This window comes from Pteronotus mesoamericanus, unplaced genomic scaffold (assembly GCF_021234165.1).
Source record: "Pteronotus mesoamericanus isolate MK-2021 breed Mesoamerican mustached bat unplaced genomic scaffold, CSHL_Meso_final contig_56, whole genome shotgun sequence".
Taxonomy (NCBI): domain Eukaryota; kingdom Metazoa; phylum Chordata; class Mammalia; order Chiroptera; family Mormoopidae; genus Pteronotus; species Pteronotus mesoamericanus.
The window spans coordinates 27,110,444-27,133,358 of NW_026555201.1; the positions used below are offsets into that span (position 1 = coordinate 27,110,444).

At 36.2% G+C, this 22,915-nt stretch overlaps 1 protein-coding gene across 2 annotated transcripts in view; it reads right to left on the minus strand.

Annotated features, from left to right (window-relative positions):
- Positions 1-7,489: 7,489 nt before the first annotated feature.
- Positions 7,490-22,915, minus strand: part of KITLG (KIT ligand) — a 91,408-nt gene continuing 75,982 nt past the window's right edge. For both annotated transcript variants that reach the window (XM_054580179.1, XM_054580178.1), the window contains exons 7-10: positions 20,856-20,965; positions 20,133-20,200; positions 18,980-19,056; positions 7,490-12,024 (exon numbers count right to left, since the gene is read on the minus strand). In XM_054580179.1, the coding sequence (XP_054436154.1) occupies positions 19,017-19,056; positions 20,133-20,200; positions 20,856-20,965 (218 nt within the window). In that variant the 3' untranslated portion in view covers positions 7,490-12,024; positions 18,980-19,016. The remainder of the gene's footprint in view (positions 12,025-18,979; positions 19,057-20,132; positions 20,201-20,855; positions 20,966-22,915) is intronic.

Below are 22,915 nucleotides of genomic sequence, written 5' to 3' on the forward strand. Positions count from 1 at the left end.
CTAAGAAAACTTTCTCTCTTTGAAGTGAATCATTTAATGACATCTTGCTTAGAATGTAATGTTGTCCTTCAGAGTATTACAGGCTACATACAAATGTTTCATTCTCCACCCCATTTCCTCCCACAAAAGAAACCCTTCGGTAGCTAAGCAGAGCAATGCCCAATCTCAAAAACCCCCCCCAAAAACCCAAAGAACAAACAAACAAAAATCCCATGATTGTTCATAAAGAGTAAAGAGAGAGAATTTACTTTACAGCAATTTTTACCATCAACCACCCAAAGAATTACAAATAATGAATTCTTTTTAAGGTTACTTTATTTTCTGAAAGTTTTTAGAGGGGGTGTATGTTAATACATTAAAAATATTTGAATGAAATATATTTTACATCATATCAACATATTATGAATACGTTCAATTACATAATTTCCTTTTGCCTAGGATTAAAATCCTAGAGTCTTTATGATCCTACATAAATACCATACTTGAATGAGTTCATTTTAGAATAAGAATTAGGGTATTTTTAGACAAATAGATATTAAAATCACTGTTTATATCCAGGAAAAAAGCAACATAGTTTTGCACATACTGAAGTCACAGCCAAAATATTATTTGGGTAAAGTTTATCCTGTTGAAGAAATGATTTTTAACTGTAGCAAATACTAGTCATAGAACAATCTTCAATTAATAGAAATATAAACCTAGGGCATAATTTTTAATACTTTTAAGACTTCATTTTGATGATAGCAACAAAAACTCCTCTTAAAAATATTAAATTAAGCAGGGGTTTGTGTTTTATGCTTTGTTTTGCTTCATTTTTTTTCAATAAGATCTGAAGTTCAGTTTTGGATGTTAACTTCGAGATTACACTCAGATATCCAAGAGGAGAGGGATTGGAGCCAGCTAAATTATTTGGGTATATTTGCTACATTTGTATTATTTAAAGGAAGTAGACAAAATTAGGTCACCAAAAAAGAGTGTATTCTATAAGAGGGTCAACCACTGAGATATGAAACATTCCAATATCAATCAGACATGAAGAAAATGAGGAAGGAGGAGAATGAAAAGGAACAACTAATAAAGGAGACAACACAGGAATGAAGTGTACTAGTGAATTTATAGCTAATGAGGACTCTGAATTGATCATTGAAATTCCTTATATAACAACCTTAAAAGAACAGTTTCAGTGGAATGATAGAAGTTCAAACCTGATTGGGTTTAACAAAGAATGCAAGATGGAGAGGATTTCCACTCTAGCAATCTCATAGATAAATTGGATCAACCCTCCAGATACGGAAAACAAACTAGAAAAAAAGGGTAAAAGAGAGAAAAGCAATTCTGGGGACATCTGTAATAATGTAAACACAAAAGATGAATTTAAAACATTCCAAGCTACTCTAAAATTAACAACAAAAAAATTCAGAGAGATATGAAAAGCATTTATGTCCCTTTTTCTTAGGAAATATCTGCTGATAATAGAACTGTCAACTAAAGTTTAAGAAGTTGATTTGAATTTTCGGTAAACTCTCAGGGCTGGTGAGTAAACATTAACCTAAGGGCTTGCCAAGGAGTTGAGCCCTGGTTAAAAAAAAAAAAAAAAAAAAAATCCCAAGCACTGAGTTGGAGCCCTGAAACTGTTGCATGAATAGAAAGAATGGGCCCTCCCAGGGACCCACATTTTATTTCAAGATCTCCATTCCTGATTAGATTAAGGCCATCAATGTGGAGGGCATAATTTTGCCTCTCAGGGGATAATTACCCATACCTGAGACATTTCCTGTTATACTGGGGTAGGGGGTGCTGCTGGTATCTAGTGGGTGGGGAGAGAGACCAAGGACGCTGCTAAATAGCCTAAAATGCACGGGACAGACCCTGCAACAGAAAATTATTCAATTAGCAATGTCCGTAGTGCCAAAGTCCAGAAACCCTGGTTTAAGGTGATCTGGAATCATCGAGAGCCCTAAATGTCTTCAAAAGGTAATAAAATGTTCTTAAAATAAAAACAATGCTATTCTGGGACTCAGGCTCTGTATACATTGGTCGTATACAATGTTTCATGAGAAGTCAAAATAATCAGGTACATGATGTGGTAAGATAACGAGACCATTTCCTAACATTTCACTTGTATCTCAGCATAACTCTAAAAGATTAAAGAATCTTTTTGTACAAAATCTGTTATGGACTGGATGTTTGTGACCCCCTCACCTAAAATCATATGTAGAAGCCCTAGCTGCCAATATTACGGTAGCTGAATATGAGGCCTTTCGGAGGTGTCCAGGGTTAGATAATGTCATAAGGGTGGGGCCACTGTGCTGGGATTAGTGTCCCTGTAAGAGGACACCAGAGAACTTGTTCTTCTTGCTGTGCACACACACAAAGAGGTTTTGTGAGCATATGAGGAGGTGGCAGCTGTCTGCAAGCCAGAGAAAGAGCCTTCTCTAAATCTGACCACGCTGACACCCTGACCTCAGACTTCAGCTTCCAAAAATGGGAGAAAACAAATTTCTGTTGTTCCAGCCACTCATTATATGGTATTTAGTTATGACAGTCTGAGCTGAATATTTTAATATATGATGACACCATTAAGACTCCTTAAGAAAATAAACTTTATGCATAATTCATTATGTAGTCAGAGTTTTAATTTCCTCAGTTGCTTCACAAACTTTTTCTAGTTCGATTGTGAAAACTGAGACTCAAACATCGTTCCCAAGACAAATCTACAAACTAACTTACTCAGAGTTTAGCTTCACACTTTTTCTTTCCATAGGAGGCAATTATATCCTTCCCCATAGGTAATTTTATTTGTTTTATGATTTAGCATTCTGTATTATAAATAGAAGCAAAGATATACATAATTATCTTCATAACTTCCCCTTTCTAAGATACATAATAGTATATTGACATTTTCTTTTATTGCTTTGCATACAATATATTCTTTGTTACAGTTCGCGTTATGTCAGAGTAGTTTTTTAAATTTATTTCGTCATCTTTATTGACTTTGTTTCATATCTATTTATTCTTTATTTAGTTTCTGAATTCTTTAATAAGTAAATACAAAGATGACAGAAAGGGATTCTGTATATCTATCTTATATATGCAAATCAGTAGTTTGCAATTTCTTGTTTTCATAAAAATTCTAAAATATCTTTCCAAACTGAAGTTCAATAATGTCTGACTTTTACCCACTTTTTTCTTCTCAAGTGTTTTGGCTTTTTGAGTCTTTAAAAATATATGTTTGAAGTCTTTAAAATGTCATTATGTTCAACAGCCTCATACTGGGGAGACCACATTGCTACACAGAAGAGCCCACATTTGCATGTGTCTAAAATACTCCACCAACAAGAAGAACCTGAAAATAAAAAAATATAGCAGTAGCAAAATATGAAAGTAATCAACAATTTGAGGTAGTATGGAGGCTGCTTTTACTCTGATTAAGAAGGGAATAAATTGAGCAAGATACTCTGTGTTCTTCCATGTGTTTTTAAAAAATGCTGGCAGCTGCTCTGTGAGAAACTCTTAAGAGAATGAAAAGACTGGTGGATAATATGTGCAAAACACAGACCTGACAGAGGACTTGTACCTAAAATATATGAGGAACTCTTAAAGTTCAACAATAGGAAAAGAGTCCGATTTTAAAAAGGGCAAAATATCTGGACACCTCACAGAAGAAGATACACAGATGGCAAATAAGCATATGAAAAGATGCCCAACATCATTTGTCATTAGGAAACTGCAATTGAAACAGTAATGATATATTATTACCAGCCTATTAAAATGGCCAAAATCCAAAATACTGATAATAATTGCTGGCAAGGATATGGAGCATGAAAACCTCTATTCGGAGTTGCTGGGAATGCAAAATGGTGCATCCACTTTAGAGAACAAATTGAGAGTATCTTATAAATCTTAGCATAGTCTTATCATACAGTCCAGTGGCCCTAGGTATTTACCAAACTGATATGAAAACTTATGTTCACCAAAAAAAAATTGTTTATAGAAGTTTTATTCATAATTGCCCTGAACTGGAAGCAACCAAGATGTCCTTAATAGGCGAATGCATAAACAAACTGTGACATATCTATACAATGGAATATTATTCAGTGATAAAAAGAAATGAGCTATCAAGCCATGTGAGACATAGATGAATCTTAAATACATATTGCTAAGTGAAAGAAGCCAGCCTGAACGGGATATGTACTGTTGGATTTAAATTATATGAAATTCTGGAAAATATTAAAAAGCTATAGAGACAATTTAAAAATCAGTGTTTTCTAGAGGTTCAGGGGGAGGAGGGGAATGTTACACATAAAGCACAAGGGATTGTTTGAGGACAATGAAACAATTCTGTATGATAGATACCACAATGGTGTATGTGCAACACTATGCATTTGGCAATACCAGTACATTGAGAAGCCTAACGCATATGTCCTCATATACAGATTTTTTTTTGGTTCTATAAACAGCAATTTTATTAAATTCTATTGTTTCCTCAACATTAAGGGAAAAATATGTTTGAAGGTATACTCTGCATTACTATTTTCTGTTTGGGCCAGGCATTAATGAAACCTGAGTCCTCTGCTTAGAATTTTACCCACCAGGTGAATGTGATGATTTTAAAAATTTTCCACAAACTAGCTCTGGCTCCACTTATTTCAAACCTTGTTTCTCCTCCATCACCCACATAGTTCAGGTGCCAGATCCATCGGACATGGTTGAGTCATGACATAGCTTCTGGCCAAGCACCTTTGGGTAACCGTGTCATAATGAATTGATACAGTGGTCACAGTGGTTGTTAGAAGTTATTTCCACACCAGAATACCTGCTAATGTCTTAAAGATAAATACAGAAATATATGACCATGTGACTATATTGCTATATACCATCCTAGGACATATTAAGAACCTCTTTAAGTGAGGTGTCCATAATTTTGGTTTCTTTAGCTCCACAGAAAATCAGCCTCTCGGGTTTAGGAGCCTTAGAAGTTCTCTTTTCTCATTTAAGTTTTTAAGGTGAAATAGCAATCAAGGTTATCAGCTATGGAGAATGGGGCGGGTAGTTTGAGAGAAAAAAAATAATGCATAAATAGTCAGCTGTGAGAATGGAAAAGTGAATAGACTCAGGAAATAAAATTGTTTCCAGCATTTAGAGAGACATATATAAATACAGTACTTACAGATAAAATATTTTAGGTATTTGCCTTAAAACATGATAGAGGAAGTGGATAAAGAGTATAGCGAGGAGGCAGATAAAACAAGACCACTCAGGAATTGAGTAAGGTCAAAGCTAGGTATGATTGCATAGGGATTCATTACACTACTCTGTCTCCTTTGGTATGTACAGTTGGCCCTTGAATAATGCTGGTTAGGGGCACTGACACTCCCCACACTCAGCCAAAAGTCTACGTGTAACCTTGATTCCACAAAAAACTTAACTACAGTTGTCCCTCAGTATCCATAGGAGATTGGTTCTAGGACTCCTGGCAGACAGCAAAATCTGCAAATGCTCGAAGCATTTATACAGAATGGTGAGAAAAATGCAGTTAGCCCTTAGCATCCTCTGATTCCCAACTGTGGACCGATAATACTGTTTTCAATCCATGTTTGGTTGCATCCATGGATAGAAAACCTGGGGATATGCGCCTACTGTGCATTTATTGGAAAACACTCATGCATTTGTAGACCTGTGTTCTTCAAGGGTCAACTTCCCCTTGAATTTCAAAGTGTCCACAATAAAAAGTTGCAATAGGTGATACAAATTTTATTTCAATTCTATGCCTTATTATTTGCATTAAATTTGGGAATGCAGTGGTTTAAGTATTCTTGATTGACTCTAGTCCTCATGTTACAGATAGCTTAAACAAAAAAACAATTTAGCAATTCCCCCCAACATATTATGAGATGGATTGAGGAGTGCCTTGGAAGCCATGTTGATGAGTTAGGTTTTATCCTGAAAATGATGAGAAATCAATTAAGTATTTTAATGAGAAAAATATCATCAGTTGTCTCCATTCACTCTATACAGTCATTCTAATGTGAAGGACTGATTGAAAAAGGGCTAAATAACGGAGGTGTGTGATCACTTAGGAGGCCATTATAGTTGTCTGGGCTTACACTGGTGTACACAGGGTGAGCAGAGTAAGGAGAATCAGCAAAGAAATTATTTTTTCAATGGTGGGTGAATTAAGTGTGGTGTTACAAAGCTGGAAGAGTTGCTCTCAAGAGTCATGTTAAGCAGGATGATTATTTAATGCCTAAACCACATAAGCCATGACAGTGTTTGACCTTGTCATTCAGCTTAGAAACATGCAATGGCTTCCCATGGTCCTTAAGAAAAACATCTGCCCTCCTCATTGTGGCATCCGAGGTTCTGGTCTCATTGCTCTATAAATTTCATTATGCACTATACGCTCAGTACACACTGGTTTGATTTGAGGGAATAAGGTGAGAAATTTTATAGCTTTCTACTACTAGCAACACAGCTCAGTCTGGGGGTAATTCTTCTCTATCAGAATATTTCATCTTTGTGCTAGCCTAGATACCAACTTCTCCATGACCTTTTCTCATCTGTACCCATTCCTCTTTTCTGATACTCTAAGCACATTAACTGGACCTAAGTTTTGCTCTTAGGTATTTACTTTAGTGTGGCTGTATGGGCGGGGGGTGCCCCCCAAACCCCGAATCATTCTGGAGGGCAGGCCCTTTATAGTACAGGCTTCCCTCCCTAGGTGAGTGTTCTAGGAACCCATCTGAATCAGTGTACCAGCTGGTGTTGTTGTGAGAGGCTGCATTCAGCTTCAGTGAATTTTATTTGAAGACTCTTTGAATGCGTTTGCCCATTTTATGATGGGTGATTTACGAGTGCACCTGATCACACGGTGCTGAGTGTTCAGCAGTCTTTGACCAAAAATGGCATGACCCTGCCCTATTTACCTGATCTTCCCTAAATGATGTTTGTTTTCCTCGATGAAAAAAGTCCTCAAGAGGGAAACGTTTTGCCACTGTGGGAGAGGTGAAAAAAAAAACAAAACACAAAAACAACAGAAGAGGCACTAAAAGGTATCAAAATTGTCGAGTCGAGCAGTGGAAAAAAAATGTCTCGGTAAGTGTATTGCATCAAATGGAGAGTACTTTTAAGGTGACTGAAGTTTAAACATGTAAGAATAAATACACAATTTTTTATAAATAAATTCTGGATTTTTGGGGTCCTCCCTGGCATACCTAGTGTGTTTCCTATCTTCTCCCCAACTAAGGTAGAAACCTCTTGAGATCAAACAATGTGTTAATTCAATTTTACTTTCCTTGATTATCTTACCTATTTTAGTGACCAATAAATATTTATTGAATTGAAATGATTTTCTACCCTCTTCTGTCCATATTACAACAAAATCTAGATTAATGTCAAAGTTTCTACAGAAAAATTTGATTTTAGCTTAAATACCGAACCATGTTGTGAACATGTGTGGTAACCTTAAAATATCAAATAACAGGGCAAATTTATGAGAGTGCATAAAATTCTTTATTTAGAACAATAAAGTATATGTATATATAATGTAATTTCAAATTCAAACCTGTATAAAAAAGGTCAGAACATATACCTATTTTAAAAAGTACACATACAGTATATACACATACACATCACATTTTACAACCTTTTTTATTTAATTAAACTTGTCATAATAAAACTATTTAGAACAGTGTTGACATACATTTACATTACAATAGGAAAACTCCAATCTGACTGAACTAGCAATGCATCTGTGCATTCATCTAAATGAATACTTTCCACATCCATTAATTTAAAAAACTTTGGCAAGTGGGACACTAAAATCACATATTAATCTTTAGAACATAGGAGAATAGGGTATTTTGTTAGAACATGTCATTTAGTGAGTCTTACAGCTCAAAAAACAAGTAAGTGAAAATACTACAGTTTTTAGTTTACAGTTAACTTAATCTTATTTTCAAAAACATCATAAGGATGTAGTTGGAGATGGCAGTTATCAGTTTAAAATGCTTAGCAAATATTTAGGGTCATGAGTATCCATTTTAATATGGATTATTTCTAAAACAATAGCTTGTTAGGAAATAAAAGCACTATTATTTTTTCTTTACAAACAAAAGCATTTCCAGACTTGTTCATGGAAAGCAGCAACATCATCCATTATGTGACCTGATATCATAAATAAACAAGTCAGAATTTCAATCTGAGTGTTTATATTTTAATGACAATTTCAAAATGTTGTTTCAAAGACAAGCTAGCTTATTTTAAAATTCTTTTCCTGCTTTCCAACTTAAAATTAAATTTATGAATTACTCCTTTCCAAATAGATTCTAAATTATCTTTTGGCATTCTAAAAAACTTGATGAGCATCTTACATTTTCTGCTCTTAGCTTTTAAGAAAATGAGATTTAAATGGTTACATTTGGTACATTACCAAATGTTACACACATCTTATATCTCTTCCTGATTAAAATGACTAAAACATAGTAGTGCTTTTCATTCTTCAGAGGTGATCCAAAAACGTTTATTTAAGCAAAGGAAAAAGCTATCTCTTATGTAAATGGTTATCCAATTCACCCCACAAGAGACTAAGTTTCACTTTTACTAATGGACCCTATTTACATTACAAACAAGAACAGTAATGACTTTTTTTTAAGAGACAGAGGAAGGGCGGAGGGAAGGAGGGTGAGGGAAGAGAGATTGATTGATTCGTTGTTCTACTTATTTATGCATTCAGTCGTTGATTCTTGTATGTGCCCCTGACCAGGGATCAAACTCGCAACCTTGGGGCATCAGGATGATGCTGTAACCAACGGAGCTCCCCGGCCAAGGCAGCCATGACTTTTTATGTTCAAGTTGCTTATTCACTGAGACCAGAGTTGAATATTTTGCATGGGGTGGTTTCAGCTCTCTCTTTTATTTTCATTGTCAGTCTTCTATCAATAGCTTTCCCACCTAATATGGGACCTCTGGGTTCTCCATATAGGTAAATACAAAACTGAGACCCAATGAGGGGCAGTGACTTACCAATATCAGTTAATAGCAAAGTGGAGAATTGTTACAATTTTTCCCCAACATTTACTCTGCTATGCTAAACCTGCCTTTTGGAAAAATAATTTGTAGTTAAAGGAGCATAGATATGGAAGGGCTAAATGTGAATATTGGAATTACATTTTGAAACCAAAACGTAGCTGCAGAAACACAGTAAGTAATATTCATGAATTCTGAACACTTTTGTTAATTTCACTTCAATTGAATTAGAGTTCCAAAACATGTCATTGTTTCTCCAAAATATTTTAATGCTTAATGAAATATATTTCTTACTACAGAACAAATACCTCATTACGGACACATGCTTTTTCATACCTTTTCATTTTTCACATACTTAAACCTCTTTGAAGGGGGCAGGTTACTTATTCTATTATTGTATTTTAAAACAACCAATTTGTCTCTGAATCATTAAAAAGTGGCAGTGTGGTGAGCACATTAGATTATAGTACAAAATCCAGAAGCACTTGGATATCACTGGGCAAGAATAGTTTATCACAGAGCTAGTTTCTTTATAAACTTGGGTTCTACCAAAGGTACAAAGCTTTCAGTATAATTTAGAATCTGCAGATTTCTGAAGATCAGTTTAAAAGGCAATTTTGAAACACTGATTTATGAAAAATATTCAGAACACAAAACGAATTTATATGTATATATTATATATATGTGTCCTAAAGCAGATATGACACAATTAATGCCCAAGCAGCTAGCATCCAAAATAATGTTCAGCATTTTTCTATTGTTCATGCATTTTATGGAAATTCAGTGTTTTAAAAACTGGTAATCGATGTAACTCTCAATGAACCAATATATTTAATTAGGCAGAATATATTTCCCTTTACCTGCCTTGCCAGATTTCGTAATTTGCTGAAATTTTTTTATTTAACTCTATTGATTAGGACCCTGTCTTTGCATGTTAAGACCCAGATACTAGTTGAGAACAAAAGTGCATTTATTATCCTCTCAAGCTCATTAAACAACATTGTCACATGCCTATGAAGATCAAAACCATTGGTGAAACAAGTCCAACTACTAAGCATTAATCTTCTCAATCTAGTTGTGACCTACTCCTAAACTCATATTAATCTATGTCTATTTTCCTCTAAACAATCAATGACACATGACTGAGACAGGTCCTTTCAGCAATTAAACTGACCTCTGTTTCTATTGCTAATTGACTATATCACGTGATATCTGAGGGCCTAAATAGGTTAATGGAGCTTCCCAAAGCACTAAGGTGTATCTTAGAAAAATGACAAGTGTTCAAAGAACCACAGCACTTTAGAGAAGGGATCGTAGAAATTGTTTAGGCTCTTTGGTACAAAAAAGAGCAAAGGCCACGTATTCAAGTTATATTTGGATTAGATTTGAATGTAAGCTAAAATCCAACTACACTAGAAATTCTTACATTTTAGAAATCAAAGAAAAGCTAGCAGTTAGTTTCTCATGCCTTTTTGTATCACTACGTTGAAAATGGTCATCTGATGGTGGTAGTATTTGGCAATAATGTTATTATAAGAATTAAGTTATAATGGAAAGCTTTGGCTTCCTTTATGTTGTGTATGTTTATGATATTGCAAAAGAACCTTCATCAAAATAAGCCATAGGAATGCATTCTTTGACTTCAGTCAGATGTTCCTTTGACTGTTAAATAAAAAATGGCAAGGGAAATTCACATCTTACAATTTCTTACAAACTCTTACAAGTTTAAAAGCACAATGTCCATCTTGGGAATTCCTGCCAAATTCACTCTTAATATGACAAACGCAGTCATACATTTTAAGTAGCAAACTGACATGCATAACTACATAAAGCTCTCTTTTTATTTTTAATTCATAAACCTTAATGGATATAGAATGCCTGATTTTAAATAAATGGATCCTTTAAACAGATAATGGTGATTATACTATAAATAAGTAGAGTTTTCTGATTTCTTGCATTCTTGTAAAAGCCAAGTAACCTAGTTTCAACACCCATATTAGCATGTGGGTATGGTTTTCTAACCTTAGATACTATATGTCATAATTTATATTTACTCTCTCCCATGGTGGAAATTGAAAACGGGACCTTCATACATTCAGCAATTTCCCCAAGTCCCCTTCCATAACTCTGTAATAGTTTTAGAATATAAACATTTTGCAATGTATTTTGCAAGCATGATTTATGCACTTTACAGTGGTCAATGGAAAAGGCCGACTTCAGCAGGGTTGACAAATGTCCTCCTCGGTGACTCTCGTGCTGTTCAGTATTCGTATGTTCTTCGTGCAATGACTCTTTTGGGGAGTCTCCTCTTTGCAAAGGCATCACTGTTCTAGTTCAGTGCTGGCTCCCCAGCACAGATAGATGCAACCAACCATGTCCATCTGTCTAGTGGGATAGGGCTGAGCATGATTTATATCAGGAAGAGACCGAGATCAGACCCATATCATTAATCAGCAACTACAAGGCTGACATGATACCTATTCCAATCACTTTTCCTTCACTGCTTTTCATATGTACAGTGGCAGATGCGATCAAGTTTTTTGGATTTAAAATCCCTCTAGATCCCTTTGAGAAAAATTACTACCCTGACGCTCCAGGCTGAACTCTACTTGAGGGGACTAAGATAACTACAAACTGCAAATTGTAACTGAAAATAAAGCTATGTGGCTTCTCAGCAATTAGACATTTCTGGAGGCATGCAAAACGGGCGCGCAGTCTGGGACACGTGCATTCTCTCCCAACATCAGTTGCAGGTTCTAAATGAGACTACAAGTCCCCCAGGTCGTTAAAATAGAGTCCTGCACCATGTAAGTTCTTCTTTATAGATGATTAATTCAGTGCCAGTTTCACAGTAAAACACTTTGTTCCAATTTCTGAATCATCCATATAGAGTCATGGGTAGCAAGAACAGGTAAAGTTGTGGTCTGTCACTCCAGACAGAATATGAATTTCTTTAAAGCTGCTTCATTTATGAAGCAAACATGAACTGTTACTCGCCTAGTGAGAAAAGACAAAAAGAGAGATTAGGGCGTATCTGCTTTCTGCCTTCCTTCATTCTCAATAGCTGAAATCATATGATTACAGAATTAGTAACAGACTTACAATGCATGCATTATCTGAAATGATCTTCTTGTTTATTGCCTGTCTGCTCCTGTTGAATGTACGTTCCGTGAGGGCACGGAGCTTTGTCTATCTTTTTTACTTACTAAGCACTCCATTACCTAGAACAGTGCCTGGCACAAAACAATACTCAGTAACTATTTCTTGCACACAAGAACAGATGAATGAAATCCTGTGGCTTTCACACCCCCAAGTACACCACAGATTATGTTTGTGGTAAGAGGGTTACCAACCTATGCATGCTTGAATTTCTCTGAAAAGGCTATGAAAAGGTAGCAGACAGGTGGTGAGGGGGAAGGGTTTGAAGGACAAAGACTGTTTAGAGAGAGAACTGGGACAGGTGGAGAGGCTGGTCAGAGGCCACCAGCAAGTAACGGCCTCCTTGTCACTGAGCAGTGCCAGTATCTGAATTGCCTGGCTAGGTTCTAGCAATGGCTTCTCTCAACAGAGGAGCAGCAACAAGATCCCTGTCAAAGAGAAAACGAAAGGACAGAAATCCTGGCACCACATCCTGACAAAGCCTCTGGGAAGTTCATTTGGCTCTGCACAGTTTTTGCACTTGTTGAAGCATGAAAACCAACTTTGTTTTTAGTTTCTCTATGCTGGTGTTAAACCGCTGGGCTCTGGACTCAGCTTTCAGATTTTGCAACTTTCAAGTGAAATATTTGTTCTTCCTTTTCTATTTTTTAAAAAAATTATAGATAGTATCTTTGATGGGAGAACTAAAGGGTTAAGTTTTTTTTTTTAGCTTTAGTTATAGTTAATAGGCTTAGTGATTAATGCACATAAAAGCTGTTGTTCCAGAAACAGGAATGCACAACTGGACCTACCCTGTCTCCATGGGGCCTGCACACAATTCACCCTTGTAGCCCAGGAGGACTGCAAGTGATCAAGACGGTATCTGAGCTATTGTGCTTCAGGGAGGGAATGCCCACCAATCAGGGTGCAGATAAGGAACAGATGGTCAGCAGATAAAGGGATGCTAGGAAAATCACTGGACTGTAGCTTTTACCTGATTAAACTTTTTCTCTGAGTTCAAACCCCTTACCTACTCTTTTCCTGAATTCCAAACTCCTTACCTTCCCTTTTCTTCTCATAAAAAGGTCATCTTGAGATGAGATAGTAAGACAGTTTTTAGGGTACATTACCCCCAGGCTTCTCAGATTGCTGGCACCCATAACGATCAATCCTTGTCTCTACTTACTGGTTCTGGTAGTGGCAGGCAGCACGAATGCTGTCTTTTCTGGTTTCATCTTCATGCAACTTCTAAATAAATGTGCGGTTTTTTGTGTTTCTTTTTTTCCTACTCACTACTTTCTTGCTGGCTTTATCCTTATTTATCATTCCCAGAATCACAGATCACTGGTATTAAAATATTTGAAATCATTGCACAGGTTATGTATAAAATTCCATAGTATGAGTGATAAGAAATGCAGTGTATTTTTTTCCCCAGTCTTTCGAAATGCAGTATACTAAAAACTGTATTGCATGACAATTTACCAAGAGAGAACTCTAGGAACCGGAGAACTTATATTTAGAAAAGCATAATTAAATCCTGAAGGAAAAATAGGCATTGAAAGAAAACTTCAGAAATCCAACATACAGCCGATATTTTAAAAATAAACTTTAGTTAGAAAAGCAAGAGGGAATCACAGAAAAGCAATGAATAATTTAAGATTCTAAATTTAAATGTAGAAAGCAAGATTAGCAATCTCTTTCTGTTCCCTGCCCCCCCCCCCCCGATTATTTAGCAAAGAAAATAAACTTGAAAGCTGAACTATAATTTTTTGCAACAACCACATGACATAAGGCAGGTTAAGTATTATTATCCCCCCATTATATTTGAAAATCTAGGGCTTAAAAGACAATTGACTCATTCAGGAACCTATAGCTAGTTAAGTTTGCAGAGCCAAGACTTGAATCCAAGTCAAATCCCTTCTAATCCTCTGCATCAGAATGTGTTTATAGAAGGAGAGCTCAAAAAAAAAAAAAACAAAAAAAAAACCCAACAACCCCAAAGCTCCAGAAATTCTTAGGAAATAACCTGGTAAAGAGTCACATTCTTGCCATTTGGTTACCAATCATTTCCATATTCCGTGCGCTAAATGACCACACCTGATTCATGTTCGTCTGTATTCTAATTCTAGGATCTACTATGTTCTGTCTTAGGTCTACAGGAAACTCCCAGTTGTGTTTCTTTTAGGAAATCCCTCTACCAGCCTCATTATACTGGAAGCTATCTTCTACTCTTAATATCCTGGTATAAATCAATACGCAATGCTAACTAAATGTCTACAAACTCATGCTATTTAGTGTTAACCAAACCAGGCTTTCCAGGTGACTATGCAGTCCTTTCACCAAACTCTCAATTAATGTTCTTTGTAGCTGAGTCTCAAATTCCAATTATAGTATTTGCAGCCCTGGCTGTTCTCTGAATGCTAGTCTAACATATTTGGCCACTGGTCAATATTTACTAACAGCTGTTTCTGTTTTCTTTTAGCAGCACCACCATCTGGTTAGTCGCAAAGGCTCCAAATCACCCTTAAGTACTCCCTGTGATTCGATCCTCATGTCCTATCAGTAACTATGACTTGTTGATTCTTTTACTGAAATGTCTCCCTGTTGTTCCATGCTTTCCTGTTTCCTTGGCTCTGACCCTAGTTCAGGTCATCCTTCCCTCACATCTATTTAGAAGATGGGCCTCCTAAGAGGGCTCCCTGACTCCAGCTCACCATTCCCCTTAATCTGGCCTCACTCGCATTTGATTACCGACCTAAAACTCTACTTCAATTGTATCACTCACATCTTTTCTGAACCCTCCAACAGTTCCTTATATTGCTAAATACAGCGTAAGTCCCATACATGGAATTTTGCCACATTTTCTTCTCAGCACTTTTACTCTTTTTACTCAGCACTGTGACCTCCACCGCCATACGACTGAACAAACTGACTCTGGAACACAGGTCTGTACTTCTGGCTTCTCGGACTTAGTTTATACCATTTGCAGAATCCAGATTACCCCCTCCCTAGTGCTAAGAAAAGCTTACCAATCATTTAACATCAGGCTTAGTACCAACGCCACCTGTATTACCTATACAATGAAGCCTTTCTTGTTGCTAGTGATTTCTCCCTCCCTTGAAATAAAGCAACTGTATGTGGGTGTGCATGGTACAATGCTAAGGGATGCCATCCAGACCAGTATCTAGAGCTCTACTGCAGGCACATCTCATACAGCCATATGCAGTAGCCTCATCTTCAGTTTCTTATTGCATGTTCCTTTAGTTACTTTTTAAACTTTGTAAACTTCTAGTTTCCTTTTCAAAATAGGTTATTATGCATATGTCCTACTTCCTTTTTGTAGGCTATAAGCAACTGGAGGATACAGCTAGGTGGCATTAAGCTTTGCATGCAACAATGCACCTTCTAGAGTTTGCTGGAAGAAGGAAGAACAAAAAATAAATTCTATTTTATTTCTTTCTCTTAAACCATGCCATACACAATCCAGTCAATGACAAATTCTGGGCATCTGCTAACTGATCAAGTGAATTTTTAACTTTTCTTACATATTTTTCTTGTTTGATGTCAAACAGATATAGCTTTAGTGCATTTTCTCTTAGAGGTGACTTCTTTTGTTTTTCGTTCATTATCTTACATTTCTTCCATATTCTTTTCTTGTATTTAAAATATCAAAATGTCCTCTTCATTTTCCATTTATAGGTTATTTCCTTTGGAGAATTAACTATTCCATTGTTTTATATTCTAGTGTTCCAATATTTGTCCTGATTTAATTTGTTCTAATTAGTGAGACTTTTCTCTCAGGGAATCTTTGCCATAAATGAGTCATTCACCCTGGATTTTCCCCTTTATTGTTAACCAAGAAAATGAACATAATCCAAATTATGTCTTATTTTGAAAATACATAATTACAACTCCCCATTTCATTTCTATCTTGGTACTTTTTACTTCTGTTTTTCTGTTATTCTTAGTTTTCAGCAGATTTCTTCTATGTTTCCTTCCACCATATCTTTTTCCCCAAATTATACTCAAAGTTCCTTGGAAACTTTAAACTTGTATTGGTATATGGTCTAGCAAAAGGCTTTACTCTACAGGATGGGTACTCAATGAATGATTACAAATAATACAAATTTTGACTTTGGAGCCTGCAGATTCATGATAATGAGCTGCTTCTGTTTTCTTCCTTTATCCTGTCTTTAGAATTTGACTTATTTACTTTTGCACATGTAAGTGTATTTTTGGTTTTATTTCCATAAATTTTATTCTCACATTTTGTAACATTCTGAGATAACTCATTCATCTCTTCATGCATTTACTGAACAAATGTTTATTCATCACTTACCTGCATAAAGTAAAAGCTATATAGTTTGGTGGGATTCCAAAATGAAAATCAGAAACAAACCTGCCTTCTAAGAGCTTATCATTTAGAAGAGGACACAAAATGTCCTTCTAATATATTAGTATTTTATATCATATGGAATGTAATGTGAAACACAGGGATTACTTAAAGAGAGATTAGTTATATTCGGGTAGTTAGGTTTTTGGAGATTGGGGCATTGGCGCTGAGTGCTGAGAGAGCTTTGCGGAGATGATGGGTTAGGTACTTTATGAAGGGGAATGCTCATTTTACACTGATTAATCGATATGTGATAAGTTTATAACTAAAAAAATTCAGGGCTTCTTTTTTAACCTGTCTCCTTTGACATGCTTTATACATGGATAACATTTTAGATTTTGGAAAAAATAAATTAGTGATTTCCCATATGAGTATATTCCCCTCTTGCTGTGCATAATTTTGTTCTATTGACCAAATTAAACACATTCATGCATATAAGATAAAAATAAATTCTATTTTAGTTTTTAAAATATTAAATTTTTGTATTTCATTGAGGAAAGAGAACATGAGATCTACTTTCAACACACTTTTATGTACACAATATAACACTGTTAACTATAAGCCTAATAATATTGCGTAGCAGAGCTAACTATCTTCTTGGTAAACTTTCAATGACAGTTTATTCATTCACTCAGTTATTCATTCAATAAACATTTACTGAGAGTCTACAAGGCACAGGCAACAAGTGAAGACATATAGCAAGAACCAGACAGACTCAGTTCCTGTCCTTGAATGTTCCCTGACTAGTAGACATATGCATAGGTTGCTGGACTATAGCTGCTTTAAAATGCCATCATTTTTTTTCCTCTTAAGTGCCCTGGGTTTTCTCATCCTAATCCACTCTCCAAATGTCACAGGAGACATTTAAAAAGGCACGTGCTTAAAAACCTGTGTGCCCAAACAGGATCCCAGCTATGCAACCCAAAACCAAGCAACAGAGGACATTACGTGAGCCTTTAAGACTCAGCCATTTAATGGAAGATTTGTGGATGTGTGGCTCAGGGAACTGGAATGGCAGATAGAAAAAATACATTGAGGCTTGTGTTGGGGTTGAGGGGCAGAGAAATAGGTTTCTAAGAAAAACAATGATTTCATCTGGGGAACATGACTCCAGAAAATGAAAACGGCTGAGCTAAGGATCTATTCACTTACCTTATTTGACAGGAAAAATAAGCCTAGAGAGAAGCTAGGATATGTGCTTTGGACACAGTGATCACGGGCAGGATTAAAGACAAAAATGAAGTCTGCGCAGTAACAGGCTTCAAGTGTTAGAGAAATATGTGACATAATTGTTACTGTATCGTGTTATTTTGGGTTGTGGAGAATGGTATTCTATAATTCAAGAAATGAGTGCTCCTGGAGGAGGTGGAGGGCTCTGTGACCCAGTTTTTCCTGGGGAAGTTTCACTCTATAGAGATCAATGTCAGAATCTGGTACAGAAGTGCAAGTTGGAAGGACAGTGACCTGTAAAGAAACGACCAAGCTCACCACTGACCATATCTATGCAATCCAGGAGAGTAAGCAATGATCCTCTGGCCATGAGAGAATATGGGAAAGAACTGAAGAGTAGGAGAGAACACTTACTGAAATAAATGCACTCAGGATCCATGGGCATAACAAACTTAAGAGCCAGCTGGCAGAAGAGAAAGAGAGAAGAGCATGAATGGATGCTGGACAGGGGTCGTGCCCTTCAGGGTGCTCCCTCAACAGCATCTGGAGTTTGGGAGCTGCGAGGGGAGGTGTGAACATCAGTGCCTTCTGGGCATGTTTTCTCACCCTCCTTTCACCCACAAGCCCTCCGCAGACCCACACAATCACAAAGGGTATCTCTCACTGGTTTATATTCAGAGTGTGCTGGAGTCTATACTATGACAAGGCCCAATGTTTATCAGTCATGAGACAGGTGGCACTTCACCTTGACAACTTCCCTCTCCTGATTAAGATATTTTGACCTTTTCTCCTCTTTCTTTAAAATGTCAGCAACATGGTTTTTGTTTTTGCTCATTTCAGCATCTAACAAATGAAATACTTTTTTTAAAAAAATCATGTTACAGTAGTTATACCAAATTGAAGCTGATTTTATTTATTCTTCTTCTACTAACAATATTTTATTTTAGTACTAAGTTACATTATTTCCCTGTGTAATTTATTTTCTGGCTTCACAAACAGTAAATACTTAATTTTTTTTATGTATCCTCCATACAAGATGAATCCACTCATCAGGACTAATAGTCCTTTGCCTTTCAAAACCTCAGAATATAACAATGGATTTCAAATGCACAGTTCAATTATGTAACAGCTTTTCAGTTAACACACCAACATCAGCTTAATAGAAGACAATACATTTTGTTTCTAAATTTTGGCCTCTATGATGCTCTATAGATCTTGTTAAGTCTTTCAGCTTGAATTCTAAAAACTTACCTATGTACAAAAGTAACAGTGTTGATATAAGCCACAATTACACTTCTTGAAACTCTCTTTCTTTCTCTTGCAACATACTGAAAAACAACAAGAAAAATGCTTATTTGCTTTTGGACAGAGAGTCTGAAGTACACCAGGATCTGAGTATTGTAAAAGGCAGGTTTTTTTTTTTTTCTGTAAATACAGTAACAAAAGGTTGCAAAGTTGATCAGGAAGCTTACCTTCCTAAGTAATACTATAAGGATGGGGGAAGACCTTATCTGCCTCAACATAGTCTCCCCGAGTAGTTTTAAATATTGTCCATGCACATGCATATGTCCATGTTAAAAATGCTCCTATGCATTGAGCCTGTGAATATGCATATACATAGGAATAAGCTGACAGAAAGTAACATGACAAATGAAAACTATAACTGAATATAAGATCAAAATATCAGTACTGGGGCAATATGGCATAAGGTAAAAAAGCGATCATAGTCAGCTACAGTAAGTGGAAAGGTATCTTAAAACAATTTTTATATTTTATATTTGGCATTGGAGAAAATACAGAATACATTGGGAAGAGGTAAGGGGTCTAAAACTAGTGTGAAGTCAAATACATTACCTACGCAAGAGAAAAACCACATAAAGTATCTTCACTAGGAAGTGATGTTATGAACTAGAGTTTAAGGAAGAATTTGAGAAAGGTAGAGATGAGAGAGGCTAAGAAAAACAGACTCTATGGCAGCAACTCATAGGAAGTTAACCACTTCCTATGAAGATAACCACTATTGCCAATGAAAGAGCTAAGCTACCATGAGACTTGAGATAGGAATCAGTAGTGTCTGGGTAACAGTGTGGAAAAGAAGGATAAGCAAACATGCCTGCTGAGCCCCATGACCAGGAGCCTGAGCAAGACTGCTTACAGAAATAAATTAGAGAGGACCACTTCTTATACCCTAAGAAAGTTTGTGAAAGAATTCTATAGGTGAATGGAGATGCAGGCTTGCAGAGAGAGTGTGAAGTTAGACGTGTGGACAAAGGCTTAGAAGACATGCGTTGGGAGCTGCTATTGTAAGAGTGAGCAACTTCTTACAGACGTTATGACAACGTGCGTGGTCCGTGAAATGACGATGTCAAGCTCACTTGTGAATGCATTTAGTAAAACAAAATACCTTATCTCATTATCCTCTTCGGTAATCTGTATATTTTCAACTGCCCTTGTAAGATTTGGTTGTTTCTTCTGGGAAAAAAACAATGACATATATTGTAAAAATATCAATAAATAGTTTAATATTGAAGAGGTAAGTGATCTCCACTTTTATCTTTTATGTTAATAAATCCAACAAGTTTTCTTCATCAAACGGCATGTAAAATATTTTTCCAATGAGAAATTATAAAAAGACACATGGTATTATTGACTCGACATTTTTAAAATGTTGGAGGCAAACATGTAATAAAGAAACTGAAAGATTGAAACAGTAATCAAATTCAGAAGACTTTTCAAAAAGCTGAATCACCATGATTTAGCACATTTTAAAATTTTAGACAGGCTTCAATAAGAAGACAACAAAGAGCAGAAATCCAAAAGAGTAGATAATATAAATGACATTTCTGTTTGGCTTTAGCATGTCATAAGATTTTAGCCTATTTTATTCCATTTTATATTTAGTTGAAGCTATCAAAAGGAGTTGTCTTCAAAGCATAATAAGGAATGGGGAGAAAGCTTTTCTAAGATTTACATTTTGTTAAGATTTGGCCTTCGCCTGTTTTATCGTTTTCTTGGTGAGATGCTTTCTCAGAAAAGGGCATTTGTTTGTTAATCATTTATCTAAATATAGTAAGAAAAAATAAGTACGTAAAGTTCAGAAAGTTATTGGTCCAAAAGCAGCACTTACCTTCCAGTATAAGGCTCCAATGCCAAAGCCAATTATAAGAGAGAAGAATGCGGGCAATGCCATGGCTGCCCATTGCAGGCTGGAGTCTCCAATGGAATATGACGCCTTCCCTGCAATTCCAATAGCACAATGGTGAACGCAGCATCTCCACGCTAGAGGTTTTGCTCTTATTGTTCGGGTCATTCCCAACTCTTTCTGTAATGTGCTTTTGACCTATCTCTGTTCAAAATACTTAAAACGCTGATTTTTCTGCCGAGTATTATTTTGGAATGACAATACAAATCAATGTAGCCTCCAAAAGGTAAATACATTGCAAAACGAAAAAAGCCCACAGACAAAAGGAGATTTGACTTGGTTAATATTGATGCGTAGAGGATGCGGATGATGTATTCCTGGGGGGGAAATGGATTTATACTGACAAGCAAATCCACCTTCTACGGCCTTATCTTCTAATATCTTTCACTTTCTCATTCTTGACATCAAGCCAAGCAGTTTAAAGACGACATTTTGTGACCCAGATAAAGTGCATTAAGCTATGTCTGGCCAGCTGCAAATACTGTCATTTTTGTCCCTTGCGGTCAGACTACTTTTAGGTACCTCACACTTAGAACCATGGTGTTTCCTCATCACATCTGCAACATGTATTTACTGGGTGCCAGGCAGTAACCGGCACCATGTGGTAAAGTAAAGGTGGTTCCTCAGGCTTTTTATTTTGGAAAACCTGAGACTAATGAACATTAAAGAACGGCTGAAAGCACTAGTGTCTCCCCATTGCTTACTCTAAATAAGTAACTTAGTGAGAGAGGAGACATTTATTAGCTTGGAACATCTCCCTTGTTCCTGCTTTGCTCTTCCATGAGAAGCAGGATAATTCATGATTTAAAAAAAAAAAAAAACAACCAAAACACATCTCCCACAAGGGTCTCTACCTCCCAACACAAAGCTTAACATTTTGACAGATTTTTCTCTGTTTTTTGACAGGGAACAGCGTCGCTGTTTGGAAACATTAACATGTGCTGTTCTGGATGTTAAAAATCTCAGTTTTCTTTTGAAGATGCAATAAATTTAGAAATTAAACATTTTCAATAATTCATAATCAAAACATAAACTAATCCAAGATAAAGTGACTGCTTTGGGCTATGATATTTTACTATGATATTCAAATTACTGTCAGTCTACAGTCAACTATTTAACGTATAAAGTTCCTAAATATAGTAACATAATTTAAAAGAACTGAATCACTGTACATGTATCAACATTTACCAGGAAAAAATAAACTCACAGATTTAAAATGGGAGGCAAGAAACAAATCTTACCTACTCTAGGGAGAACAGAATTGCCTGTCTTCCCACTACTTGTAAGGTGAAAGTAGAAAATTCACTAGTTTTATGATTCCTGTGTTTCCAAAGAAGCTCTAACAACAGGGAATGTGTTTGTGCCCACATACATGTGCCGTGTTGAGGGGCATGTAGTGTAAGGGACCGCGGTGCTGGGAAGGGAAGGGGGGTCTTCCATTCACATAACAATGACTCACTTTCTTACGACTTAATTAACAGTTTTTCTGGCTCACCCCATGTCTTACAAGCCCACGGGAAATACAGTTTAGGCTTCTCAAACTGGAGCTCAACATGATTCTCTCAGCAAAATAAGCCAGTGTTATAAAATGGAATTTGGCATAACCAAAGTGTTACTACTACTACAACAATACAGTTACTTTCAGGGTTGTGTACACTAGTCTGGGATTTAACCATTTATAAAAGTGTTGTCTACAAGGAAATTTTAAGTAATTCCTACCATTTTAGGAATTTTAATTTTACTATCATTTTGATAGATTTGACCATGTAACCTCCTTGAGGAGCCCTAACCGATGTCAACAAAGAGAACAAAAGAAGCTCTTGATATTCTGTCCCTCGGCACCAACGGAAAACTAATGAGCTAGGGTGGTGCTATGGAGAACTCCATGAGCTACATCTGGCCAGTGAGACAGAAGGAATCCAGGAGGTAATCAAGGCAGCCAAACACCCTTTTCTCCCTGTTTTAGCCAAAGATCAAATCTTGAA